This window comes from Notamacropus eugenii, chromosome 1, assembly GCF_028372415.1.
Source record: "Notamacropus eugenii isolate mMacEug1 chromosome 1, mMacEug1.pri_v2, whole genome shotgun sequence".
Lineage (NCBI taxonomy): Eukaryota > Metazoa > Chordata > Mammalia > Diprotodontia > Macropodidae > Notamacropus > Notamacropus eugenii.
In genome coordinates this window covers 616148020-616169547 of record NC_092872.1, presented here as the reverse complement: position 1 = coordinate 616169547, position 21528 = coordinate 616148020, and the positions used below count along the sequence as shown (strand labels likewise).

The window sequence follows — 21528 nt, the reverse complement described above, 5'->3', positions numbered from 1 at the left end:
AAGACCAAGGGGACTTCATTTGGGGAGTATTCAAAGGTAGTTGTAGCCTGCTGACTGGTGTCTCAGACCCAGTATCAAATGGAATCCCCAAGGAATTATTAAGCACTTCAGTATGTTCCAAGTGTAGTGTAAGGTATTAGGGATACAAATAAAATAAATGAACTAATCTCTGTCTGCTGGCTTTGGCACCCAGAACTAAAGAACTAGGAATTCATCCAGCTTCATAAAAGGCAAAATTCTGTATTTGCCTGTAGGGTATTTTTTTTTTTTTTTTTGCTTAAGGTATGTTGGTGGGTTTGTGTTAGCAAACAAATTTCATTGGCTAAAAGAGTGGTTGCTCATTGGACCCTTTTCACTCTATGTGGCTTTGGTATCAGATTGCAGAGCCAGAAAATTTAGTATTTGGACTTTTTTCTGTCCCAGGATGGATTTTTCTTTGGATAGGTGAGGCTGTTGTCGTAATTATCTTTCTTATTAGATTCTGTGGTTTCGGATTATTGGAACTTTGGGCAGTGTAACTGTTAATCAGGGAAAGATTCTGCTGAATTAAGGTCAAGAGTTAAAAAGGGTGCCAATAGTTTTCAGATCTAGAACATGCAGAGAGTAGACTTTATGCTGGCAGCTTTTTCTGTCTTATAAATATAATTGACCAGAAATCTGGGTGAATAGGCTTTACTTTATGCTTGTGTTTGGGAGTTGCTATTTCGGAAACCTTTTATTGGTGAAGGCAGCATTTTCACAAATATAATTGCCTGTAGCCCATGTGCACCTGTTTCAAAAGTATTTTTGACAGGGATAGATGCCCTTTAGGAAGGTATGTTGTGTCTGAGCTCTGTTCAGGGTTGGGGAAAAGGTTTCCTGTAATTTTGGAAATTGTTGGCTCTTTGTTGAGCACTAGGAAATATTTATAATTTTAAAGTTTTTACTTTGCAATACTTTAAAAGGTGAGCAGCAGTGTGGTGTAGTGGATATAGAACTGCCTTCCAAGTTAGGAAAATCTGGGCATGAGTCCTGGCCTGGTCCCTTATTGGTAGAGGGAGTTCCTCATGTGGAACTCCCTATTCTGTCATAGGTCTGGTAGAAAAGAAAACCCTTTTTTATACTATCTAGAATATATAATATTTATATGAAATAATATAATTCATAAGATAAAAATATATTTATATCTCGAATATATTTTAAATAATTTATAATATATGGAAATATAAAATAATATAACTTAATATCTAGACTATATACTATTTATATAAGCCATATGTAATATATGGATATATAAGTATATGCAATAAAATATATAAAATAGCATAACTTAATGTCTAGAATATATATTCACATAAAATACTATGGTTTATAATATATGTAGATATATGAACAAAAACATATAAAATGTAATTTATAACAGAATAAACCATAAAATAATTTATAACATGTAAGCAATAAAAATATTTTAGATAAAATGATACAATTTATAATATTTAGAATATATTAAAAATTAACCTGCACATCCTGGGTTCAAGTCCCACCTCTGACTTACAGTCACTTAAACTCTCCATGCTCTAGGCCAGAGGTATCAAACAAAGGCTGTTACAGTTGGGGGTTGGGGAAAAAAATTAAAATGTAATTAGGAAGTATTTAGCAAAATAAATAAAAATACAGTAGAATGTAGATAATGATGACGTGGTTTTCTAAGTCAATTTGTAGTCTACAAGAATCCTTATGTAGGAATTTTGATGCTATGAAGGTTGCTTAGTAGATAGACTGCCACTCCTGGAATCAGAAAGATATCTTCCTGAGTTCAAATCTGGCCTTAGACCCTTACTAGCTGTGTGACCCTGGGCAAGTCACTAAACCTAGTTTGCCTTAGTTCCCTCATCTGTAAAATGAGTTGGAGAAGGACATGGCACTCCAGTATCTTTGCCAAGAAAACCTCAAATGGGGTCACAAAAGAGTCAGACATGACTGAAAAATTGACTGAGCAACAAAAATGACAGGCAGTTTTTTTAAGACTTTAAGTTGCAGAAAAGTTTCTCATGTGTATGGATACAAGGAGTTTCCTTACTTGAGAGTTCAGTGAAGGCACAAGTGCATTTCTCTTTGCCGTGGCCCAAAGAGATTCCGCATGGATGTTCTGTATGGTTAATTATAGATTATATGGATAGTCTATGTGGATATGCTCTCTATATTTGTGGACACTTGACTAGTCTTTTCACTAAAATCTATTTTTCCTAATGTAACATCATTTCCTTTTGCTATCCAGCTGTTTAGTGATGCCTCAACACTATTAGCCTAAGCAAAATATTGTTAGAGTAATAAATTTCGTGCTGAAAAATAATAAATACATTGGATTCCAGGGAGAAACAAATCTTTCTTGGGATGGGAATGGGGGTTAATTAGTACTTCTGCTTCTTTGAATTAAATAGTTTAAAATACAACTGCATTAAAAGTAGACCTACTATTAGATAATAATTCAGGTGAAATTAAGGTTCTCCTTTTTTTGTTTTTGGAGGAAGGTGGAGGATTGTAGTTTTAAGGTGGTGTTTTTTTTTTTTTTAATTAATTTAGATCAAGCCATTGCTTGATCTAAATGGGAGCTATAGCAGTAGATTACTGCTTTCAGATAAGCTGCCTGGTATCTGTCCATGTATGGCTTTAAAATGTAGTTTCTATAATGTAATGTATCTAAAAATTAGAATCTGTGATGCTGAACAATAATGGAGAAGTTGGAGAGGAGCATATAAAGGCTACTAATATGTTGGGTTTCTAGTTAAAAGAGTATTGTCACTGTTCAGTTGTGTCCAACTCTTCATGACCCCATGTAGGATTTTTTGGGTTTTTTTGGAAAGATCCTGGAATGGTTTACCATTTCCTTCTCCAGTTCATTTTACAGATGAGAAAACTGAAGTAAACAGGGTTGAGTGACTTGCCCAGGGTCACAAAGTTAGGAAGTGTCTGAGGCCAGATTTGAACCCAGAAAGAGGAGTCTTCCTGACTACAGACCCCTCACTCTATCCACTGCACCTCACTTCCTTTAAAGAGTATAGCATCTGTGTAACTACAGTAATGCCCTGGATGCATTATTTTTTAAAATTTACCACTTTTTACTAAAAAAAAAAAAGATATCTTTTCTATGAATGAGGCTGTCTAGAGGGAAGCCTTAGAAAAAGCATCCTTTGTTTCTTCATGTTCAGTAGAATTTTTACTTGTCTTCTTTCTTGTCTTTTTTTTTTTTTTTTGGTTGATTTCCTTGAATTACTAAGCAAACTAAGTCAAGGCAACTTTCATATTTAAGAAAAAAATTTTTTCTCATTTTTTTCCTCTAAATTTTTCTTTGAAGGCACCTCATGGAAATTTCTACTGTAATTTCTACTTTGCTTCCTGTATATACACATCCTTTCTTTCCTATACCTCAGTGCACTCAGAGTAATTCCATATATCAGAATAAGTGGGTGAGGCAAAGTAATTAAGGTCTTTGCCTTTTGAAGGGTCTTTGCCCCTTTAAATGGACATTGAGGCTGGGGGTTTATTTATTTATTACTGTTTGTAGTTTCTACAAAAGGATTTTTTTTTTTTTTTTGAGATTAGTTGTTTTGAATTCAAGAAAACAGGAAGGGGTGGGATTTCTTGTCTTGTATAAACAGGACACTTTTTAAAGGCAAAGTGCTGGTTAAGTTCTCTGTTTTTCCCAGGGTATCACACTAATAGTAATGTTATGTAGATGTTTCAGCTTTTTATTTATGAAGGAAAGAATGCAGGTTGGCCCCTTGTATTTTTTTCCTTTTTGTCTGGAAGGATATCAATATTGTAACATTTTATACAGTATTGTAGCATGCCGTGCGGTGGTGATGATGAAACTCTCTGAAAAGAGATGTTGTGGGAAAGATTTAGGAATCAAAATTTCCTGGTGTAGTGTCAGGCCTCCTATTCCAGTAAGAAAAAGCCTACAAGAAACAGTCTGTATTTCTTGAAATCAGCGAAGTTCTTTGCCCAGATTGGGCAGGGGAACCATGTGGAGAGAGGGATTCTCACTGCTTTCTCTGACATTTCATATCTTGGAGGATTGCCATTGAGAGATTGTGATTTGCCCCTTCTCTCCCCAGCCCCCCTTCCCCTCCATCTGCCTGGGCTCCTTGAGCCCAGGGCTTCCTGGTTTTAGGGGCATTAGGGTGCCTCGTCTCTGACCAAACCATTATCATACATAGAAAAAAGCACCAAAAAAGGGAGGGCCAGCCAGGTACCAGGCAGGGTAACTGCCCCTGAAGCATTTTGCGAGCGCCATTCTTGGACTCTGTGTTCTTATTTGATTAAAGATGCATCTTTGTGGATAAAGGAGCTAGAACTGAGTTTATGTGAAAAAGATGTATTGTAGTTCACTTAGCAGTTTTGTGTATATTGTGTAGCAGGCTAGTCCACGGTAGGTAGACCTTATTTCAGAAAACCTATTAAAAAACAATACTGGAGGCAGTAGGGTGCACAGAGGTCAGAAAACCTATGTTTGAATAATGGTTTTTGAGGTAGCGAGGGGGTACAGTGAATAGAGAGTGCTGAACTTGGAGTCAGGAAGACCTGAGTTCAGATTTGACCTGATACTAGCTGTGTGACCTTGGATAAGTCATTGAACTGCTGTCTGCCTCAGTTTCCTCATGTGTAAAATAAAGATAATCATACCTATTTCCTATAGTTGTTGTGACATTCTGAGATAATATTTGTAAAGCACTTAGCACAGAGCCTGGCCCATAGTAGGAACTTAATAAATGCTTGCTCTTTCCTCCCTCCCCCTAGGTCCAAGGTCCAACTTGTAGACAAGTTATAGGATCCTAGAATTCCAGAGTAAAAAGACTTTAGAGATCATCAGGGGTGGGGACGCTTGTGTGACCCCAGGTTCCTCACCTTTCTTAGTTTACAGAGGAAGACTTAGACCTCTTCAACTTTTATTTCTTTAAAATGGGATAATAACACCTTTACCAGACCTAGCCCTCATAGGATGATTATGAGAACGTACTGTGTGCACTGCAGAATGCTTCTATGAGGCATGTTTGCTTAAATCAAATAACACATGAAAAATACTTGGCAAACCTTAAGGCACTATATCAATGCTAATTATTGCTGTTGTCAGTTGTTATTACCCATAATATTCAAGTCATCAGAAACTGCTCCTCCCCACTCTCCATGTAAATACAGCCCAGGTTGTGCATGAAGCTTGCCTAACTAACATCTTAGTTTCACTCTGGCTCTGGTGAAAGAATTTCCCAAAGGGCTCAAGTGGATCTATTTTGCAACTTAAAATCACACATACCTTGTACAGTATTACCCCTACACACTCTGATTACCATTCTGAAGTGTCTAAAGACTTAATTGACTAAGGTCCAGGAACTCCACAGGAGCAACCTCCAACTCATTCATTAGGATCCAATTTGTTGTTCTGGCTTAAGTGCCACTTAATTTCTTTGTTTAATGATCAGGATAATCTTTTATGACTAATTAAACCTAACCTTTTGAAGAACTGCCATTTTATGAGAATGTTGACTGCGAAGTTAGCTCCTTTGAGGAAGTGCACCCTAATTGAATGTACTTGTAAAGTTCAAGCACTTTCTCTTGTTGAGGTTAAAATAATATTAATAGTGATAATAAACACAGTGGACCCCTGTTTAAACAAACGTTTGACATTTAGTCTAAAACAGAGCTAAGAGCATGAACCTGAGTAAGTTCATAGGATTATAGCTAATGTATTTGCTATTTTTTAATATTTACTGACAGTTCAAGAATTTAGAACATAATAAACATGGAAAATTGGAGAATCCCTTAGTAATTTGGCAAGGGAACTTCCAAACTGTTCTGTTGTAATTTGTTATAATAAATGTGAAGCTAGACATGTGGTTTTTTGTTTGTGTAAGTGCGTAGCCCTGGATTCAGATGGCTCCGGAGAAGTGAGGCTGGTGACCTGCACAGCCCTCCCTCACTCAAAACCAAGTCAAGCGCAAGTCATGTCCTCATTTCTCTGATGGCATGGTCTTCTTTGGCAACAACCGATGAACACAACCTCAAGAACAAGTGTGTGGGGAGAGATGGAGGAAGAGGGAATAGTTTGGTAGGTAAAGTGGATAGAGTGTTGGGTATAGAGTCAGGAGCACTTGCTGGCAGTGTGATTCTTCTCAACCTCTGTGTGCCATAGTCAGCTCTCCAGTACTAATTTATCGGGAAGGACTGAGAAATCAGAAGATCAACAGTCATCAAGCATTTATTAAATGTTTACTGTTTGCTAAGTATTGGGGATACAGAGAAAGGCAGAAAACAAGTCCTTCCTCTCCAGGAGCTCACAGTCTACTGCTGGGGAAAATAACATGCGAGAAAATTGTAGATACACAAAATGGGAGAGAGAAAAATCAAATAGGAAGCCGCAAACCTGAGTGACTGGTAGGATAGTAGAGCCCCCAGCAGAAATAGGAAAATTTAGAGAAGGGGTCCCATGAGGGATCATGATAATGAGTTTTGAACAGCTGCTGCCTGTAGGATGTTAGTTGAAAATGTCCAAAAAAGTAGTTGCTGATGCAGTGGATAAGAACTTAGGTTAATAATATTAAGTAATAATTGACAATAAACATTTATATAATAAAATAAATGCTAGTAAACTCAATAAATGAAAATAAAATAATAAACATTTACATGGTACCTACAACATGCTAGGCATGGTGCCAGTAACTTTACAGATATTATCCCATGTTATCCTTCCAACCTCAGAGGTAAGTGATATTAACATCCCCATTTTATAGATGAGAAAATTACAGAGGTTTGCCCAAGATCACACAGCTGCTAAGTGAGTGTCTGAGGGCAGATCTGAATTTAGGTCTTCCAGACCTGGCACTCTATCCAATATGCCACCTGGATAGGGAGTAATAGTGTAAAAAAATTTCATGTTAACTAGGAGTCAATGCATAAATAATTGAGCAGTTGATCAAATTTTTATTAAAAGGTATTATATTGGCTATGGAGGATATAAAGATATTGAAGACATAGACTCTTTTTTCAAGGAGTTTATAATCTCTCTAAAGCAAAGTGAAATATATGCCAAAATAAAATTACTGTTATAAAGCAGTATGAGTATGAACAATAAATTTTATGGGAGTTGAGAGTAATTTCTTCTCTGTTGACTTGTCAGAGGGCCTAGGTTTAATTTTTTTTTTTTTTCTGTTCTTTATCTTTGTCACTTTAGGCAAGATACCTTATCTCTCTAGGATTCAGTTTCTTAATCTGTACAATAAGGAAGTTGGCTTTTATGATTACTCTAAAGTCTAAGATTTTTTCTGTATGATCATAGTGCAGAAAATGAGTATCAATATGATCATATTTGATTAGGGAATTAGAGAAAGAGAAGAGACAGATTGGCCATGCTTGGAGATTTATCACGTTGCCTACCATTCATTGATATTTTAGCAAACTAATAATAAACAGATTTGAGCATGGATACATAATTCTGAGATACTTTAATAGCCCAGCCATTGTCAGGTGTTAATTTAAGTTTTGATAAAAGCTCATTATCCTTTTATGCTCCACACGAAAGTGTAGAAAGATTCTGAATGTTGTTTAAGGACTGTTTGCTAAATATGAAATTATTTCAGCATGGAACATCTCCTCAGGCCTTTTGTGGTAATAATAGGTAGTAATGTTCAGATAGAAAGATTAATACAATATAATGATAAATAATGCGGTAATGATGATGTTAACATAATATAATAATAAAACATTTTAATCAGCATCAAAACTTTGGTTATGCCAGGAACGATGCCTGCCTGTTATAGCTAAAAGTATTGGTCAGTAAGTTCTTCATTGAATGACTTGTGGGGGCCATCTCCAGTCATCCTGATTTATATATGGCCACTGGACCCAGATGACTCTGGAGGAGAAAGTGAGGCTGGTGACCTTGCACAGCCCTGCCTCACTTAAATCTAATTCATTCGCAAGTCGTGGTATCTCCCTGTTGATGTGGTGGTCCTCTCTGAGGTCAAAGGACAAACAGCAGCATTCAGAGACCTGAGAAATGATTAGCTTTGTCAGGACTGAGGCCCACAGATGGAACTTGTGTGTGTTTATACTCAAGACTAAACTTTTTCAGTTGCACAGGTACTAGGAATGCAAATCCTTGCATTTTTATAAATGCACAGAGCACAAAAACAAGCCCAAACCAGATGCACATCCAAATTAGTAGAGCTTTGGCGCTATGGTTGCATTTTTTGAAATGTACCCATCCTTTTGTCAGTTAAAAAAAAAGCCAAAACTAGATGTATATCCAAATTGATAGTGACTTTGCCGCCACCCTGTGGTGGCACTTTATGAATACATTCATCTGCTTGTCAGTTTCTGTCTGTCTCTTTCTTGAGGGAAGAGGACGGAGGACAGTTCTGATTAGCGTGTGTCAGACTATGGAACAGACCGTGTTCTGTCTTGTTTCAGGGAAGTCTGATATATTGAAGGTGGCTTATATCACTGCCTTTTTAAAGTCTCAGCGATAATGATGTTCAGAACTGTTTTTAACTATGCCTAATAGGTTTAAGAATTACCTACCTACCTATAGCAAGGTCCAAAAGTTCCTTGGGCTTTGTAGCCATTTTCTTGAGCAAAAGTAAAATTAGAAAGGAACAAAAATGTTGCAGGCATGCTGTGTCTCCTGAGGGAAGGCATGGAGGGATTTAGATCTGCCCCAGAGCAACAATTTCCATCTGTGCCAGCTCAGAGCAGCTTCTACAGTCTGCTGCCCTACCGATATCCCAGCTGAGATGCAATGAGGAACAACCTTCACTTTGACTTTAGACCTTCCATTTCCTGCTGCATTTGTCTTGTAAGGGAAAAGGAAGAAGAAAGTTGCTGGGGAAGGGGACATCTTTCTCCTCTTGTGCATATTTGACTTTGATCTGTGGCTGTGCCCTTTCCTGCCAATCTCTAGTCTTTGGAGAAAAGATGAGTAGTGGATTGGGCCTCTTATCTGACTATGTACTTATTCTTTGCTTCCCTGAGTCCAGTCTCCAACCTCCTTTCCACTCAAGGATGAACATTCTCAAACCTGAGACCCTTCACATTCCATTGATTCTGAATAACCATAGGTCATCATCCAAAATCCATTCCCCACCCCTACCAGCCAGTTCCTTATTCCTATCCCCCTTAACATTCCTACCCCCTTTAACCTTTCTACCTCAGAGTTTCAATCAACCACAATGTAGCCCATTCAATGTCCCCTATGGACCTGTTCCATAGGTAACAAATTTCCCTTTCTTCCAAACCTTTTCCTCTCCCACTTAGTTTGTTTATTAGCTACTACTACCCCCTAGATGACACACCTTCCTGCCTACTCTCTCCAGTACTGTACTGCCACTCATTCCTCTTGGTTCACTGGTTGATGAAGAAAAAGTTCTAATATTCCTTGTTCTCTGTTGCAAAAATTCCAACTTTTCCTCTTACCTCCATCACTCTGTAGCCTCTCTTTCTTTGAGGTTCACGCTATTCACATTTGCTACCTAATGAAAATCCTGGTAGCTGTCAGATGTCCTGTCCCTTCTTTCCTCAGTGAGTTCCATACGTGACCCACAATATTTTTCTCCTCCTCAACTCCTGCTGTCATACTAAGGAATTTCAACCTACATATTGACTCTCCCTCAAAAATCTTAACTACTCAGTTCCTCAACTTACTTCTCATGATTTGCTCCTCTACCCCACCTCAGCCACACACAAAGATGGTTGTGTCCTGGATCTTGCCGTCAACCACAGATGCACCACCTTTACATTCAAGAATTCTGAAATTCCCTCATCTTACTTCTCCCTTCCTTTACAACACCCTGTTCTTTATCTGCACATTGTGACCTCCAGTTCCTTGGCCCCTTAGTTCTTTTTCAGGTTATCTCTCTGCACTAGTCACTCTTTCCTTTTCCCTGTCTTGACTCCTTGGCCAATCAGTTTAACTCTACACTGTCCTCCTCTCATGAATACCTAGCCCCTTTATCATTTTTGCCAATTATGCTGTGTGAGGCTTTAAGTTTGTATCACTCCTGCCATTCACTGCCTTTGTGCCAGCATGTATGCTGGCATATATAGAACAAAGTTAGAAAAAATTATGTAAGCATCGTGACTGGATCTACTACACATTTATGTTCTACAACCTCAGTTGGACCCTCTCTGCTGCTAGGCATTTCTTCTTCATCTCCCTTATCAACTCAGTGTCTCACTCTGGACAGAAGATCTTCTAAACCTTTTCATTCCTCCTCAGAATTCTCGTGGCCCTCTCTCTCAAATGAGAACTTAGCTTTATATTTTTCAGAAAAAAATTTGTGGTGAGCTCTCTTCCCCTTCTGCCACCATTTCTCCCTTATTCTGTCTCATATATTGAGATGGCTTTCCTCCTTACCAATATTAACCTTTCTACCTGATCAACAAGATCCAATTCCACCCTGATTCTTCCTGTCATTCCCACTCTTACTTATTTTCAGCCTTTTCTGCCTGCTGGTTCATTCCTTACTTCCTACAAACATGACTATGTCTCCCTCATCCTTAAAAAAAAAAATCTGTTGCCCTTTGAAGCGAGATTCTTTGAAAAGACTATCTACAACAGGTACCTTCACTTTATCTCACTTTCTTCTTAAGCTTTCAAAATTATACTTCCAACCTTATCAGTCCAACTGAAACTTTTCTCTCCAGAGTTACCAGTGGTTGCTTAGTTGCCAAATCCAATGGCCATCTCTAACCTCCACCCCTATCTCACTCAATAAACTCCAGTGGGTCCTATTGCCTACAGGATCAAATAAAAAATCCTCTGTTTGGTATTCAAAACCCTTCATAACCTAGCTTCCTCTTACCTTTCCAGTCTTTTGAAACCTTTTTCCCCATCATGTACTCTTCAGTCTGATAACATTCTGTCTCTCAGGCTCAGGACATTTTCTCTTTCTGGAACGTTGCCTCCTCAACTCTGCCTGCTGACGTCCCTGGCCTCCTTTAAGTTCCAACTAAAATCCCATCTTTTACAGGAAGCCATTCCTGGCACATCTTAATTTTAGTGTCTTCCTTCTATTAATTATTTCTATTTATCCTCTGACTTGTTTGTACATATTATTTGCATGTTATCTCCCCAGTTAAACTCCTTGGAGTTGGGGACTGCCTCTTTTTGTATCCTTAGTGCCTGGCACATAGTAGGCCCTAAATGAATGTTTATTGATAGATTAATTGAACAGAAATTTGGAGGAAAAGTTTCTGGAGGTACTGGAGATGAATCTTGAAGGAAGAAAAAGAATTATGAGAGGCAGCAATGAGAAGAGAGCCACCACTGAAAGTCTCTTCTGAGGGCTTCTAGTACTACGGAGGTTCTCTAAGACTGTCAGCAAAGAACCCTATCAAGATAGGCAGGTGCTACTGTATGGGAGAACCTATGAACTACACGAACTCAGCGCTCGATTCTATCAACGAAACTAGCAATTTTTGGAGAAGATTGATCACCTTCTGATGAATTTGTTTCTGTCATTGCAAATTATGAAGACTGCTTCCTGAGTTAGGAGGGAGTAATAATTTGCATTGGTGAAGGGAGAATTTGCACTAAAGAAATCATGAATATTTGAAGAATTGAAGTAATCATTTCCTGGTGGTGATGGGCTCAGGGGCTCCCATGTTTACCTCCTTTATGTGGCTAGCATAGAACATAAAAGTATCACAGGCAGAATCAGCCAGGAAATAAATACTTTGGCTCAGCAGTTTGATTCTTGGATTAGCCCAGGTTTACTGAAAGATCAGTAGAATGAAGATTTATGGTTCAAAGCAAGTATGAAAGATGAATAATGCTCCATTTTCTCTCCCCTTTTTGTTGTAATAACCAGAAAACTTGTGCCATTCCAGTCCTCTAGAGCTGGAAAGAATTTGTTGAGAAACACATGGGAAAAAAAAAACCAAAAAATAGAAATTGAAATTATAAATAGAAGAGAATGTGATCTAAGGATAAGATTTAAATTAGATTTTTTTGGCATGGTAAGTGAGGCCCTTGGGGCCAGAGGTATTGATATAGTAAATCCAGGCTTGGTATCCTAAGAAATTAACTAAAGAAGGCTTTTGGTCTGTATTACAGTAACCATTGAAAAGAAGCAATGGGTCAAGTAGAAACAAGAGTTTAGATTAGACTACAATGGGAAAAATATTGGTAACTTGATTAGTAGTGAAAACAGGCCATTACGAGAGCTAGTCCAGGGACTCTTTGTTGGCATTTCGTGAATGATTGTTGAACCAAATTGAACTGAAGGGCAATTTAACTAGGATTCTTTATTGCCTAACAAATAAAGTATAAACTTTTTAACCTGTCATTCAAGACCCTCCGTAATGTAACTGGCTACCTTTCCTGGTTTATCTCACGCTGTTCCTTTTAGTGTACTTTAAAATCTTAACTGGCCCGCATATCCGTCTCCCGTCTGTATTTCTTTGTCTTTGCCCTGTTTTCTTACCATCATGTTGAAATTCTGGGTCCAGTTTAAATTCTTCCTCTTCTATGACCCCTTCTCCTCCAGAACCTGGTCTTCAAGTTACCTTTGCATGGGAATTTATATATTCTTTATAATCTTAGTATTTATAATCATAGTATTCTGTATTGGGGATAGTATGTCGTCCATGCTTATTACATAATTGGTCCATGCTCTTATGAGTTATGTTCGTAGGCTAGATTGTGTTCTCCCTGAAGACAGGAATTGTGTCTTTAAAGATCATTGGCTCTCCCATTTTCACCCAGTATATCTTTTAAAAAAAAAATGGTTGTTGAATGAGTAAATAAAATATTTCAGAAAAATTATAAGTAACTACTGCAGAGGTCCTTGGATCAGATGAAGGCATCTGTTCAGCTCATCCTTTTTCTCTGATATAGTGTTCAGTTTTTGTGGAGACACTGTTTATTATGGTCATTCTTTACATGGTTGGAGCTATGTAGGTTCAAAAAAGTATTTCAGTAAAACCAGGTTTATTCTAAGTTTGTGATTTCAGAAGGTCCCAATAAAGGTGAGTGGAGGGGGAGTGGAAGCCATACATTGTTTTTTCCAGTGATGGTTTACTTTGCATAAGAAAGAAAGATTCTCATCTTCTGAAGCTTTTTTATTTATTTTTTATTCTCCTTCACGGTTCCAGTGACAGGGGTTGAGCATTACATGACTGAAAAAAAAATATTGGGAGGAATGAAAAGTAAAGAGAAAAAAGAAAAAAAAAGTCTAAATCATAAAGTAAAGAATGAAAGGCATCTAGCTCTTTAAACTAGACAATGTTCTGAGTATTGGAGGAAATAGGAGGAGGGAGTGTATTCTTGGTGATAGGGATCATTCAGCCTGACTTCTCCAGTGTTTGCCTGGTCTGGTTCCTATTGTCTGTGGGTCTACTGTTGTACAGGGGCCCCTGTGTTCTAGCTTTTGTTTTAATTGTGGGCGTGAAAACATGATAAATCCAACAATAAACAATCCACAGAGAATGTGAGGTCATAGTAATGTGACCTCACAGGGAACTAAATACCTGGAGGCCAGTGGAGTTCAGCAGACACTTGGAGTACGTGGGGAAAATACCTTCAAAAGGTCGACTTCACAGAAGTATGGCTGGAGTACATATTAGACATTGGAATGTTTTTTTTTTGGCATTGGTGCTGGTGAGTTGGTGTTTCCAGAAGCTTAATAGTTAAGGATGGCAGAACAGCCACCATAGTCCCTCAGGGACCCTTCTGAATTACACATCGGACCCTGAAATTAAAGGAGATGGAATCCCAGAAGGGAGACTATACCTCTCCCTTTTTTGTTTTTCCTTTTAATGAAGTTTTCTTCTAGAAGACCTAGAGACTGAACGGAGGCTGATGTAATGCTGGAGATTATGAAGAGAATTGGGTGAAGTAGGTTTGGTGAGTTTGGATTGGAAAGAGTTATGAGAGTTTTGACATGTGAGAGAATTAAGTGCAGGATAAAGAAATTGGTTTTAGTGCTTTTGATGAGAGTAGATGTATTTAAGAGGTAGCAAAATTGTGTGTAAGCTGTACTTAAGGATATTTAATTAGGCTTATGGGAACATTGGGAGTCTGAGTGCCTTGCAGAGAGAGAAATGACCTTGTTCTGTGAGGGGCCAAGTCACTTACCGTCTCAGGCAACCTATGTATGTCCTACCACTCTTCTGCCAGAGAGCTGCTGTACTTAAAATACAAAATGAGGCATACGTATCTGGACACAGTAAACGCAGGAATGTGTTCTTGCTGTACTTTGTCTTTTGTTGTGAGAGTTTTATTTCGCTTCTTAAAAAAATCGTTCATTTGATGGGGAGAGGGAAGAGGGAAATACACATAATAATTTGAAAAATTACAAGAAAAAATGAATTGTTGATCTATATTGATGAAAGTTTGGAAGTTTTGATGTGGGGAGCTCCTCCCACCAGTGACATCACAGGTGGAGACCCCCAACCCTAGCTCCCTACTCTCATTCCCACAAATGTGAACAATTTGAGTCAGTCAGTACCTAGATGGCATGCACTGATGCTTCTGTTTGGGAGAGATGAGAAACTGTTTATCTGAGTGATAGGGACTTCCGTGCACTGCTGAAAATATAAGGGAGGGCACAGGAATGTAATTCTAGGAATTCCTGCACCCTCTAATTGTATAAATTTTTAACAAAAAATAATAATCTCGTCTGTTTTCAGGCTGAACAGTTTATATTGTTACTACTGCTCCTGCATAAGCATACGTAGCATTTGTAGGTCATCTTTATGGTGTCTTGCTTACGACGTTAGAGAGAAAGTTGCTGATTTTGGCTTGCCTACCAAAGCCACGTTAAAGTGGATGTGGTGATACAAGGGAGCAAGCCCTGACTTTAGAGTCTGCCTGCCAGCTTGGCCTCAAATCTTGTATATTTCTTAAGCAACTGTACAACTTTGTCAAGGTTCCTTAGTCTCTTTGGGACCCTCTGTTTCTTCATCTCTAAAATGAAGAGGTGGTACTGGACAGGCCCAGTGGTCTCTTCTAGCCATCCACCTGTGATGCTCACTTCCTTCCATTTCTAACTGTATGATCCTGGAATCTGAATGAGCATCTTTGGTGTATTTTTCTGTTATGGACCTTATGGCTTTATTCTCTCTTTTCTTTGACTTAAAAATTTAATTTAAATTTATTTTAAAATGAATAAGATGTAAGAATTAGAATCTGTATTGTGCCTAATTTTTATACAGTGGTATATTTGATTGGATTTGCCTTTTTTATGAGAAAACTGTTTTGGAAGAACTGTGGCTTATTGTAGATTTGAAGAGTTCATAGGATTTAAAACTAGAGGAGATGTCAAAAGTCTTCCAGCCCAGTCCTCTTCTTATATAGATGAGGAAATAGAAGACCAGAGAGGTTCTGTAAATTCTGTTACTTGCCTGGGTCCCAGAGGTACTTGCGTTGTTCTTTGCCGTTCAGTCCCTTTTATTAGTGTCTGACTCTTCATGACCATTTTGGGGTTTTCTTGGCAGAGATGCTAGAGTAGTTTGCCATTTCCTTCTCCATCTAATTTTACAGATGAGGAAACTGAGGCAAAGAGGGTTAAGTGAGTTCTCCAGGGTCATATAGCTAGTAAGTGTCCGAGGCCAGATTTGAACTCAGGAAGATGAGCCTTCCTGATTCCTGTGCTGGCTTTCTACTGACTGCACACCCTAACTGTTGTACCTACTAACCAATGATTATGTTTAATGGAATGTGTCATTGACTAAGTTTTAAAGTTTAGTATCCCATAGCTTTGTCAGTTGGGATCATTTGACTAAGTTGCATGAAGTGGTACAAAAAGACAGTCGCTGGAGCCTTTGTTGTTTATAGATTTTTTTAATTTTTATTTTTTAATAAATAGAGAAACATAGGCTTACTTTTCCCTTTAAAAATTACCTGTTCCCATGTTTTCTGATTCATTAAGTCTCACTAGTTATTTTATTTTTATTATAGACGGGGAATATTGAGAATTTCTTTAAAAAAAATTTTTTTTTGTTGATGCCTTTTTTCTTACATCACCAAAACTTTCCCTAGTATTCTTCCTTTACCCATGCCCAGAGAGCCACTTCATAAAACAAAGATTATTTTTAAAGGAAAAAAAGGAGAAATGCAGCAAACCTGATAAGTACGTTGAAAAAAACATAAAAATGTCTATAATGTACCGCACTCACAGTCCTCTGCAGGAGAGAGTGGAAATGGCTTTATGCTTTCCATTTTCATTGTCTAGTCATTGTATATATTGTTATCTGGGCTTTGCCTGTTTTACTTTGCATTGGATCATATACATGTCTTCCTACTTCTCTGTGTTTGTCAGTTCATCTTTTTTTATAGCATAGTAATATTCTATCACATTCATGTCGCACAAGTTTTTTAAGCCATTACCCAATTAATGGACTTATTTCCATTTATTTGTTACCATGAAAAAAAAAGTGCTGCAACAAATATTTTGGTGTAAAAAAAAATGAGGTTTTAATATATATATATATATGTGTGTGTGTATTTTCTTCTTCTCTAGCAACGATGCTGGTCTGAAAAAGTCCAGTCTGGAGCTCCATTGTGAAATGGGGAGTACTGAATTTCTGGAAAAAGAATCCTCTGACAATCTTAGCAATGGCACAAACAGTAACTTGGAGGCGGCCCGACGGCTGGCCAGGCGTCTTTACCACCTCGATCATTTCAAGCGTTCAGATGTGGCCAAGCATTTGGGGAAGAAGTACGTATTCCTAAACCCTTTGGCTTAAGCACCAGTAGATGTATAGGTTGATTTTAGTAACCAAGGTTATTTTTCCATTTTCTTATAGCAATGAATTCAGCAAACTGGTGGCTGAAGAATACCTTAAGTTTTTTGACTTTACAGGAATGACGCTGGATCAGTCTCTCAGGTATGCGGTTTAATGACTGAATATCACTTTGGTTGTGATTGTCAACACTTGACTCCCGAAGAAGTAATTACCTTGGGAGACTAATGTGTTCTAGCTTGTTTTTGGTCTTATTCGTTAAAAGCACAATCTCATTGCTTTGCAGGATCATAGGATTAGACATTTGGATCTAGAAAGGAGGCCTTAAAGGTCATCCTGTTCACTCTTCTCACTTTACTCCCCCAAAAGGCCCCCAAAAGAGAAGTAGCCAGTCGGAGAACAAGGGCAGCTAGAAGGCACAGTGGCTAGAGGAAACAGTGCTTGGAAAAAGGAAGATTCATCTTCATGAGTTCAAATCCGGCCTCAGCCACTTACTTGGTGTGTGGCCCTGGGCAAGTCACTTCACCCTGTTTGCCTCAGTTTCCTTATCTGTAAAATGAGCTGGAGAAGGAAATGGCAAACTACTCTAGTATCTTTGCCAAGAAAATCCCATGAAAAGGATCACAAAAAGTCAGACACAGCTGAAAAAATGACTGAACAACCTGAGAGTTGTACTATAGAAATGAAGTCATAGAAAATGAGAGGTGATGTGTGGTATCATGGATCTAATCTTCTGTATGTAAGACTTAGTCTGTATCCCAATTTAAGAGTTACACTAGGTAGCAAAAGAAAAAGGTGAGATTTGGGATCCCTAGAAGTTTGTTTTGTGGACCCCTTTCTCTAAGTGTAATACTGCAGATATTTTCTGTGTGTACGTGTTAATAAAACAACTCTTGAGCAGAAGAACTTAGCTTAGAAAATGTGTTAAGACTAGATTGCTTTCACATTTTTATGGCTTCTAAAGACAGTTGTAAAAACACACGCACATGTGTATGTGTATACGGATATGCAGGGGTCCATCCGCAGGTTGTAGAATTTTATGATGATTTAGGTGTAGTGATAATGCATAGAAAACAGTTGGGAGAAAAGAACTCTCTGCATAACGCCCCCCCCCCCCCTTTTTTAGGTAAAGAAAGGATAACAAATTTCTGACAGTAGTAGATAAATGACAGAAATGACAAGGACATCTAGATTTTAGAAATGGTCCCACCATCATTTTTTCCAGCCTTTAAGTATGCGTTTGTTTTTTTATTTATCGTTATTTGTTTATATGTTATGTATTTATGTTGGTATGCATATACACACATACACATACACAGAAATATATATACATATACACACACAGATATATGTAATACACGTATACACAGGCACTTTTCCCAGACTGAGTTCTTCAATTTCCACTTAATGTAAACACAATCGAGGCATAACTGCCATCTAGTGATGATGCAGGAGAGTTCCAGGGATATATAGATGTTTTAAAGGAAACTGTCTCTTCAGAGGATGGTGGGCCTTTTTATTTTGGTAGTGACTTGGGGAAATTAAAGTTTTCTAAGACCCCTTCAGGCAAAAATCATGATTTACATAATAATGACTGATTTTAGAAGGAAGAAGGAGGTGAACATTTACAAAAGTGTTAACCATAAGATTCTGTGAAATAGCAAGTTTCCAATTTAAAAGGCACACATACACACACACACACACACACTCACACTCACACTCATTCTCTCTCTCACTCACTCTCTCTCTCTCTCTCTCACTCACTCACTCACTCACTCACTCACTCACTCACTCTCACTCTCTTACTTTCTGGGTCACATCCGCATCTGTGTGTAATACATGAAGCAGACAGCCCCTTTGCTGCCCTATTGTATTGAGAAGTCATTGCCAGTGGGACGGGGATGGGTTTGACTTTGTGAATTAATCGTTCTTTAGGAACTATTCAAAGAAGTTTGCTTCCAAGAAATTATATTCAATTAAAAACAAAGAAACAAATGTTTACAGTCAATCCCTAATAACTTTCTGCTCAGACACTGTGGTAGGTGCTGGGGATACAGATACAATATTCAATCAGGATGATGTCTATTCTATATATAATCCCTACTTCTGAATAAATTAGACTTTAAGTAGCTTACATTTTAAGGGAGAGACATCATAGACATACATAAGTAGATTCAAAATAGATATAAAAAGAATAAATACAGAATGGGTAAGTACAAGGAAGTTTGGGAGGGAGGACATTAGCTGTTTAGGTGATCATGAAAGGCCTAGTGTAGTTGGCCAGACTTGAGCTGTACCTTGAATTCCCTTGGAGGAAATTCATTCTAGATATGGGGGATGTCAAGTGTGTGGTCATTTAGAAGAAAGGAAGAACATGTGTAAGGAACAGAGAGGTTTAGATAGTGGGAAGATGAGTAGTGCATATATAGTAAGGCTAGAAAGATGGGTTGAGACCAGGTTGTGAAGGGCTCTAGAAGCTTGTCCTCAGGTTGGACAGTTTTAATGATGACTTAGGTGTAGTGATAATAAGTGGAAAAAAAAGAATTAGGGGAAAAGAATTTTTCTCAGTTTGATACTTTTTTTTAAGGGAAGGAAAAGACAGCAGAATTTATGACAGTAATCGATGAATGACAAATAGGGACATCTAGATTTTTTAAATGATTCCACCACCATGTTTGTTGTCCCAGAATTTATTTTACTTATTGTTATTCAATCTTTCTAGTACATGTTAATTCTTGCCCCCCCCCCCACCTCCCAGTTATTGTAGTAGTAAATGGAGCATTTTCAATGGGATTTTTCTGTTCTTATCCCCTTTTGTGGGTTTAAAACAATTAGACTGTTGCTTTCTAATTTTCAGGATTATTGTTGTTGTTCAGGCATGTCTGACTCTTTGTGACCCTCTTTGGGGGTTTTCTTGGCAAAGATGCTGGAGTGGTTTGCCATTTCATTCTTCAGATCATTTTACAGATGGGGAAACTGAGGCAAGCCGGGTTAAATGACTTGCCCAGGGTGACACGGCTAGTAAGTGACAGGCCAGATTTGAACTCACGAGAATAAATCTTCCTGATTCCAAGCTCAGTGCTCTATCTACTACACAACCTAGCTGCCCAAATTTCAGGATATGCTCACACAACTTACACTGAGTAAGTTGCTAGTTATGGCACCAAGTGGATAGAGCGCTGGAATTGTAATCAGGAAGACATGAATTCAAATCCTTCCTTAGCTACTTACTAGCTATGTGATGGCATTGGTGGTTTAAGTGGTACAATTTTTGCCTCCCACAAAGAAGACTTGGGTTCAGTTCCTAGTCAGTACAATTTTGGGGGCAGCTAGATGGAGTTCTGGGCTTGGAGTCAGAAAGAACCGAGTTCAGATGTGATCTCAGACACTTATTAACTGTGTGACATTGGGCAAGTCAGTTCACCCCGTTTGCCTCAGTTTCCTTATCTGTAAAATGAGCTAGAGAAGGAAATGGCTAACTGTTCCAGTATCTTTGCCAAGAAAACTCCAAATGGGTCACGAAGAGTCAGACATGACTGAAATGACCAAACATCAACAAATAACAACAATTCATTTAATCTCGTTTAGCCTCAGTTTTCTTCTCTATAAAATGGGGATAATGATAACACTTACAGGGCTGTTGTGAGGATCATATGAAGTAATAAGTAAAATGTAATATGTCAGGTGTTTGCCCTTTGCAAACCTTAAAGAACTATTTACATGCTGTTTTTCTTATTGTTACTTTCCTTTTAAGTAGCTATGATTAGTCCCTTGTCTTTATGTCAAAACAATATTAATTGCAAAACCTAATGAGAAAGATACGTTATTTTAATTTTTTCTTTTCTCAAAACTTCCTTTAGGTGTTTCTTTAAGGCATTTTCCCTTATGGGAGAAACCCAAGAACGAGAGAGAGTTTTAGTCCACTTTTCCAACAGATACTTTCATTGTAATCCAGACACCATTTTGTCATCAGGTAATTTTGCTCAGCATGTCTGTACATTTCTGAACTTTAAAGTTGAATTAGTGTGCATTTATGAAGCAGTTACTGGATACCAGGCACTGTGCCCAATGTGGGAATACAAATTTAAGCGAAAAGAAAGAGATAGTTCCTGATGTCCAGGAGCTCAATTTTTGGCAGGGGAAGACTTCCCATAAAGAGAGGATGAAAACCCAAGAGATTTTGAAAGGAGAGATGGCAAGAAATGAGGTGTGAACACGGTTGGCTTGGGTACTTTACTTAAAATGGAGTTTCAGGGAGAAGTGAAACCCAGTGAAGAATGAAGAATTACCTTCCTTTGCAGTAGCGTAGACTTAGCTTTTGAAGATGTCTAAATAGGACTGTCAGTCAGCAAGTGTTTGTTAAGCAGAGTTGGGTAAGCTCTTCCCTTTCCTACATTCTAATGGGGTGGAAGCATTTACAAAATTACAAGAGAGATCTAGAATAGGTGGAAAGTAATCTGGGAGGCTGTCGATGGTCATTACTTCCAGTTACTAGATTTCAGATGCCTCACAGTGGCATGTTGACCCATCCTATGAAAACGACTCTTTTCTAATATCTTAGTTCAGTTCCCACCAGAAAGCATAGTTTTTAAGAAGTAAAGTCAGTATCCCCCTGACTTGAGTTTAGGGAATTTTGTTTACAATGAACAGTTTCTGGACCAATTAAAGTGTGCTATATATGTCAAATAGTTTTTTTTCTTTTTAATCAGTATAGAAGACTAGTAATTACCTGTTAACTAGAATAAGTATAGTTTAATATTAACAAAAAACAAAGACTGGAGCTATTTACTTTGCAGGATGATTTTTCAA

At 38.0% G+C, this 21528-nt stretch overlaps 1 protein-coding gene across 6 annotated transcripts in view; it reads left to right on the top strand.

The window, feature by feature from the left end:
- Positions 1-21528, top strand: part of PSD3 (pleckstrin and Sec7 domain containing 3) — a 617602-nt gene that overhangs the window by 317097 nt on the left and 278977 nt on the right. For 5 of the 6 annotated variants that reach the window (XM_072634977.1, XM_072634978.1, XM_072634979.1 and 2 more), the window contains 3 exons: positions 16497-16694; positions 16783-16863; positions 20580-20692. In XM_072634977.1, the coding sequence (XP_072491078.1) occupies positions 16497-16694; positions 16783-16863; positions 20580-20692 (392 nt within the window). Of the gene's footprint in view, positions 1-13471; positions 13634-16496; positions 16695-16782; positions 16864-20579; positions 20693-21528 lie in introns of those variants that run through there. The other variant, XM_072634981.1, reaches the window with a different exon arrangement.